Source organism: Scardinius erythrophthalmus (assembly GCF_964197995.2).
Source record: "Scardinius erythrophthalmus genome assembly, chromosome: 24".
NCBI lineage: Eukaryota > Metazoa > Chordata > Actinopteri > Cypriniformes > Leuciscidae > Scardinius > Scardinius erythrophthalmus.
In genome coordinates this window covers 19,903,113-19,910,984 of record NC_138244.1, presented here as the reverse complement: position 1 = coordinate 19,910,984, position 7,872 = coordinate 19,903,113, and the positions used below count along the sequence as shown (strand labels likewise).

At 41.9% G+C, this 7,872-nt stretch overlaps 1 protein-coding gene across 1 annotated transcript; it reads right to left on the bottom strand.

Annotated features, from left to right (window-relative positions):
- Nucleotides 1–129: 129 nt before the first annotated feature.
- On the bottom strand, nt 130–2,262 carry islr2 (immunoglobulin superfamily containing leucine-rich repeat 2; the record flags this gene model as incomplete). The annotated part of the gene is made up of 1 exon (XM_081356919.1): nt 130–2,262. One exon carries the CDS (start codon nt 2,260–2,262, stop codon nt 130–132), a length of 2,133 nt encoding a protein of 710 aa, XP_081213045.1.
- Nucleotides 2,263–7,872: the final 5,610 nt, after the last annotated feature.

Below are 7,872 nucleotides of genomic sequence, written 5' to 3'. Positions count from 1 at the left end.
TGAAAACACGGTAAGTCTATCTCTCACTGCCTGCCATGGCGCAGCTCTGAATAAAGTCTATTACGTGAGATGACAGTCCGTATTCATCTGGTTTGTATTGTGTTTCAGAGCAAATGAAGAGTAAACATCTCAACGGGGTTGTTTGTAATTACCGTTGATCTCCGCAGATATGTTTACCGCTTCAGCTCCAAGCGGCAACCGATCGCTGTACTCGGATCCAGCTTCAAAATCCTCCTGCGTTTTGGATTGTGACTCAGGAATGGACTCGGTCACCACGCTGCCCTCGATGTCCTCACCTTCTCCGTCCTCGCCATCAGCCTCGCCTTCGGCTTCTCCCAGCTCACTCGGGTCAAAGTTCTTCTCAGATCCCACAAAAGACGCCCTGGGGTCGAAATCTGTCGCTATGTGCTTTTCCATCTGATCTGGGTTTTGTGTCTTCATAATCAACTTGTAGGTCTTGCCTTGATACTTGTAGAGCAGATGGCAGCAGGTGGCTCCCAGTAGGGGCACGGTTGCCAAAGCTAGCAAAAAAATGCTAACGACCACTATAATCAGCAATGATGGGATTTTCTTCCGGGTTGTAAAGACCACTTGGACTTGACAGTCCTGGCCTCCATAGGTGAGGCACAGGGTGTAATTAGTGCCTGGCTTGAGGCCCTGAAAGCGATAGGCATTGACGCCCTCTTCTATCTTGGACCACTGCACCACGGAATGTCCATTACCAGTACTGACGCAAAGGTACAACATGTCCAGGGGTGACTTTTTGGTGGAAGTCTGGAAAAGGCTAAAAGGTTCCTTATTTACAGTTTGGAGGTCTTCTTGTTGACTGAGGTGAATGTTTGACTTTGCGTTGGCCATCTGGAAAGGGTTCAGCTGAACTTTGGCCTCAGTCTCTGAAACCTCCAGAGCTATCACCCCAAAATCAAACGTGTACTGTTTGAGTTCGTCCAAGCTGAGGTTGAAAGCATGGTTGGAGATGTACTGCGTACCATCATTTATTCCGCATTTGCCAACAAATGGCAAACTATCGGTCCCTTCTTCCACTCGCTCTCTATCCCTTGCAATGAGAGATGTTCCGGTTGGAAGGCTCTTTGTCTTCTCCTCAGATTTGGACCACATGCTAATAACGCTGTTTTTGGAGCCTTTTGAACCAAGTTTGTCTTCTGGTAAATGGCTTGGTGCTTTTGTGTCGAGCATCGAATTGATGGCATGCTTTTTGGTGCCTGCGACAACGAGTCTCACCGAGCCCTCGGCTTTTCCCATGTCGTTGACAGCAGAGCAGGTGTAGTTGCCTTCTTCTTTCTTGCTCATGCGAGGGATGATCAAGGTGCCATTTTGAAACACAAGGAACCTGGTGTTCGTAGGCGGCCCATTAACCGGAATCTCAATTTTTTCGACAATGGCGGGTAAAGGGAATGTAATTAGTTGGTTTCCAGCGTATATCTCCCATGTGACGTCAGGTTTAGGGGTTCCTTTTGTTTCGCAGTATAGCATGACCAAATATCCCTCATAGAGTTCGGTTTTTTCGATGTTTGGCTGATATGTGATGGACACGGACGGAGCCTTGCAATCCAGTTTGGGCATGCTAGTGACCTGTGTACCTTTGAGGTGGGAAGGAGCATCGCAGACAATGTTGTTTTGGTCAGGGATTGAGATTGAGGATTTGGTGATCCAGTCCCTAAGCCACTCTAGGTTACAGGAGCAGGTGAAGGGGTTGTGATAGATTTGGAGGTGGGACATGGCAGTCAAAGCATCAAACGTTCCCTGCACGATGGTGGTAAACTTGTTATTGTTAATACGGACCGAACGCAGGTCCTTCAGGTTGGAAAAAGCGTTCTTGGGGATGCTGACCATCTCGTTATTGTTCATCTTTAACAACTGCAGGGCAGTGAGATTGGCCAAATCCTCCCATGGAAAATGCACAATTTTATTGTGGCTAATATCCAAATTTTTCAGCTGAATCATCGGAGCCAAGGTGTCCCTCTCGACAGTGACGATTTCATTGTGAGCCAGCCAAAGAGAGGTCGTCTGGATCACATTTATAAAGTTTTTGGATTTCAGCACTTTAATCTTGTTAGCTGTAAGACTCAGGGTGGTCACATTGGACGACAAGTCCACAGGTACTTCCAGAAGTTCTTTGTTGGCACAATCTGTTAACTGGCGGTTAAATTTATCAGAGCAGGTACACTGTTCAGGGCAACAGTGCGCACTGCCAATCACTGCAGTCCCCAAGGCAATAAGCATCAGGTATTTGGTTGCCATTTTCAGCTCCTGCCAAGCACACATGAAGGTGCAGATTAGTACAAATTATTTATGTATTTTTCACACTCAAAGAACAAATGTGAATGAAACAAGTAATTTAAAGTGAACTACTGCAAACTATTATGATGTTAATAAAAAAACTATCATAGTGTCAAATAAATATATTTTGAAAAGTTACCAAAAACCAAATGCTTTTATTATTATTATTAATTACACTTTATTTGTTAACAATTTCTTTTTGTGTCATTGTTACATAAGTTGCATGCACTTACTCTAGTAATAACTATACATTTTGCATAATTACATGTTTATTCTCTCTGTATTTTATTCTCTTTTTTTCTCGAGTTCTCAAGTTCTTTTGGACTAATTGAGAGATGTCCGATGTCTTTTTTTTTGTTTATTTTCATTCCTCTCGACATCCTCGAGCGTTGACCGGACGACTGAGCAGCGAAGGCTTGAGAACGGGACGCTTGGACTGTGTTCGCTGTCCAGCGTGCTGAAAACGCGCTTCGATTTATATAATAAAACTTATTTGTGTTGCGAATATCTTGAAAATCTCGAGATATGTAGCGACTGCTCAAACATACAAACCTTAGGCTACAATCTTTCGCTAAAAGTTTAAATAAGAAACACTTTGACAGTTTATTTGCTATTGTTTCTGTCTACATTCTGGAAAATTGTTGCTTAAAAACTTTCTCATAGTGCCTTACCTGTAAGTGATATATTCCTAACGCTCGCGCGGATTTCAGTCAACACGACACTTGATGAGATTTAAAAACAATATTTAATGCTCAGATGTCAAATTATCCCAAAACATGATGTAGCCTTTTATATCCCGCTGGAAATCTCTGCTGTTTTTGTTAGCAGACGGCAGATGATACATTTTAGTGTCCGTGAGATGCTGAGCAGTCCAGAGGCTGTTTTCTCATGATCGCGCTCGAGTTTGGACAGAATTCACTGCGCGCTCCCGCCTCCACAGTGTAAGGGGTGGGATTGTGAACGCGCAGCCTCTCCCTTCAATTCCGCATTAATGCCACAGGGACTTTGCCGTCCAGATGAAGGTTATTCATAATTTAGATACAGTTGATAATTTATATCACATGACCTATGCCCCTTGTCTTTTCGATGTGATTATTACCAATAGCCAGATAATTATTATTTCACATATAAACTATAAAAAGTAGTTTTAAAAGATTGTACATACAATCACAAACACATTTAGCCTATATATTTACATTTGCTTGTGTCCGAATGAATTTTACAGGTTAGTAATTTTCTTAGAGATAAAGTCGCCTACCATAAAATACACGATTGTTAAAATCATAAAATCACCAAGAAAACCGATGAGAAAGACAAAAAGGGGAAGTCCATAGCCTTCTCTAGTGACTATCTATCTGTCAAAGAGGAACAGAAAATCATGCAAAATTATATTTGCAATTATGTTATTTGTTTTAGTAGAATATATTTTGTCAGTGCCTACAGTTAGTGCTACATTTTCCCTGAGCTGATCATTGCAAACACTTTGCTGCTGTTAGCTAACCAGATATTAAAAAACAAGTGAACTGAGCTGCAGAAACAACGACAGCGTCATGAAGCTCATGAAAGGCTGCAATTCTGTTTGTAATTGCGGTGACTTTAGTGAAAGTTGCTTAATTTGTTGACAAGTCTTCTCAGGGGGGAACTCCTTCTCAAGAAACGACACTAAATACAATAATAATGTGAACGCACTTGGCTTTGAGGGACATAGCTTGTTTATGTCTGTTCATTGCCTTTTATTTTGTTGCGGTTTGCGGTGGTGACGCCGGAACCCTTTCACATGCTGACATCTAGTGGTCATTTTATACACACTCGTTGCTGTTGCTCGTTCATTTTAGTTCTTTTTTTCTTTTTTTAAACATGGGATTTAACACTGTATGATTTAACACCGGTATGTGTCTTTTACATCATCGTAACTAAACAACTTTATCTAACAGTTTTCCCCATATTGCAACTCTTCTAGAATTTTGTGACAGCATCAATGATATTATTACATTTATTTATTTATATAAGTCTTTACCGTGATGAAACACAACGGTCATAAACTACAGCAAATGCATTATGCACTCAGTAAGTTTCTATGTTGTGCTGGCTTATACTGACATCTGCTGGTGTGGGTGCAGCTTCAAACAAAAGCTAAACTTTTCTGTTAATTTCATTGTGGTTTAGTTGCTGAACTGCAGCCACAGAACGGAAGTGAGGAGCTCATATTGAGTTGCGTTATTTTCTTTTATTAGATATAAGCTATTTTCGCATGGGTTCATCTATAGAATATTGAATGACAATACTTTTAAATAGGGTCACTTTTCAATTCCTACATGCATGATGTACAATGTATGAGCATTATTTTAACCCATTAATCATGTATCGCCGCTAGAGCTCACTTATTCAAAACAATAACAAAGGCGTAGCTTAAAGGGGGGGTGAAATGCTATTTCATGCATAAGTTTGTTTTCCTGAGCATAAACGTTGTGTAAGACTGTTGTTCCCTGCATTTCGACGATGATTGTTTTATAAATAAAGCCCAAATCGACGGATTTGCAGATCGTCTAATGCTTAAGGATCGAGCAGTCACAATGATTAAGGTTCGCGGTCGTGCGTTGGAACGGTGAGTAAAACTGTTGAACAAATGTCTCTGTGTGTTGTTAGCTCGGCGGGTAAGCACAGCTAAGCTTCGCCCACACGGCCCGCCCCCAGCCGCTCGTTTTTTTCCGGAAAGACTCGGTACAGTCTATCTTTTAATTAAAAATATAATAAAACAAAAGACTTTTTGGAGATATGAAGGATGCAATATTACTCTATAGGTACTCAAGATTAACAGGAGATTGAGTGAAAATGAGCATTTCACCCCCCCTTTAAAAGGATAGTTCACCCAAATATGAAAATTAATTACTCATTAATTACTCACCCTGATGTCGTTCCAAACCTGGACTTTTTTTCATCTTCGGAACACAAATGAAGATATTTCTGATAAAATGATGAAATGATGCTTCAAAAAGTTCATAAAGACACAGAGGGCCCTATTGTAACGATCTGAAACTCAAGCATCAAACGCGAAACGCAAGTAACTGTGGGCGGGATAAATGACTCTTGCGCCCGACGCAAATCTAAAATGGGTTGGTCTGAAGTAGCTTCATTACTCATAGGTGTGGTTTGGGCATAACGTGAAATAAACCAATCAGAGCGACATCTCACATTCCCTTTAAGAGCAGGCGTGCTTGTTCCATGGCGGATTGCTATTATAACGGCGGATTTGCCAGGAGCGGTTCACAGCCGAGGAGACCGACGTTCTCGTCAGGGCCGTAAAACACAGAGAAGTGACATTGTATGGGGATGGGAGAAACCCACCCAAATTAGGTTCCGTTGAACAGGCGTATACTAATTTGGGTAAATGTGTAAGCTAGATTTATGCCTATTTACGCACCACTGACTTTAGACTAGGTTATTCCTGGTCTGTGGCGGAATTGTTTTCTGGAACTGCAAAATAGCACCAGGGAAGGTTTGCGCCGGAACACGCCTCCTCTTTTCGCTGAACCGCCCCGGGAGCGCAAGTTCATTCCCTAATTTACTGATGTGCGTCTGTGGAGGGAAAAGTTTGCTGTGCGTCGGTGCAAAATAGGAATGATACATGCGTCATGTACAAAGTCAATTGCATTGGGTGCAAGATAGGGCCCCATAAATCTAATCCAAAAAATTGGAGCGGATTAGTACATTTTCTGAAGAAACACAATTGCTTTATATGATGAACAGATTGAATTTAGGCTTTTATATAAACATTCATCAACGCAGACATCAGTTGTGGTAAACAGAAGCTCAAGCATGTTCGCTTGACACGCAAGAACCAATGAGGTTCATTCTCGTGTTACGTAGCACGTTTGAGCTTCCGCAAGAACCAATAAGATTCATTCTCGTGTTCTGCAGCACGTTTTCACAAGAGGTTTGTTCTTGCGCGTCGAGCAGGTTCAGTTGAGCTCATAGGCGGAGCGTGTGTAAGGCTGGGGAAGGCTTAGCCACGGACTTGAGACTAGCAATATACAATTCGAGTAAAATTTTCTCCCTCAAATGCAGCCTGCCTGCTACTACTAGTTGCTTTTATAAAGAAAAGCTGCTCATAATTGCTGGTCTAGGATCAGTTTCCTCCACTCCAAAACCAAATAATAAGCACCGCTGGGCTTCCTTAGCTGTGGTCTGTGGAAAACGTAAATTGCATGCCGTGCGCACGCGCAGATATAATTCATTTATGCAGGATTTTTTTTTCGATAAACAATTTTTAAATAAATGAAAGCAATATAATTCATAAATTAAAATGTTTTTATTAAATTGTGATCACATTAAATACAAATTCATTCATTTTAAAAATAGTTTATGACACCCATATCCGGCACTCGCCTAAAAACGCGGGTTTATGGGCTTTAGAAAAAAAAGAAAGTGATTTAGGCTATTAGGCTAATTTTGAGCTGGCAGCCAATTTAGTTGGCATAATGGACATACGAACATTTTTCAAGACAAAGACTTCAAGCTGCAATGATCTAAACAACAGCCCTTACCCATCCAATTCAAGTGTGCAAATATCTGACAAAAAATTGTCAGAAGAAAGCTCGTCTTCACAGATATCAACAGATACAGCCGGTGAGTCTGGCTGCACCAGGCCTTGTGAACGGATCTTTGAGTGTGTTACCAATAAAAGCAGCACACCTGTGGATTTGGGCACAAAGGAAACTGGACCATCACAACCCTACTTGCCCGAATACCCAAAAACATTGTTCGGTCATTTTCGTCCGATTACTAAATGACATATTCATTCATTGAATACAGCAAAGAGACAGACATGATTTTCTGCTTCCCATGTAGATTGTTTCAGTGCAGTTCTAGTGGTGCATATCTAAACCTCACACCTCTGATCTCAATAGGCGCTCTAGCGACAGACGCTAGAGGCTGCAGTCTTTAGCCTTCTTGTTAGGGCGCCTGACTTTCATGCCGGAGACCCGGGTTCGAGACCCGCGCGGAGCGGGGTTTGAAGGACCCAGTGAGAGGAGTTGCACATACAGAGATCCTGCTTTTATTGCAAATGGAGTATGTGACTGGAAGAATATATTAGCAAAGTTACAGAAACACGCAGACGGAGCACCACATCGTCAGTGCAGTGAGCAGTGGCACTGCTTTGAGCAAACCACAGCTACTGGTTCCATCGCTGCACAGTTAAGTGAATCTCACAGGACCACAGTGCAGAGCAACAGGGAATATGCAGCATCCATTGTTGACATATTGCTCTATATAGGAAAGCAAGGACTTGCACTGAGAGGGCACGATGAGAGAGAAACTTCTGCAAATCGTGGGAACTTTTTGGAGCTGTGTGACTGGTACGCAAGACGTGACGACACTTTCTGCGCTCGATTAAAGGCCCCGTTCAATCTAACGAGCCCTGACACACAAAATTAAATTTTAGAAATTGCTTCTGGTTTAGTCAAAAACAAATAATCCGCGGCATCGAAAACAATGTTTTTTTTACTGTTCTAGTGGACGAAGCACAGAGTTTTAAAAAGGAGCAAATGGCCGTGTGTGTGAGGTACACAG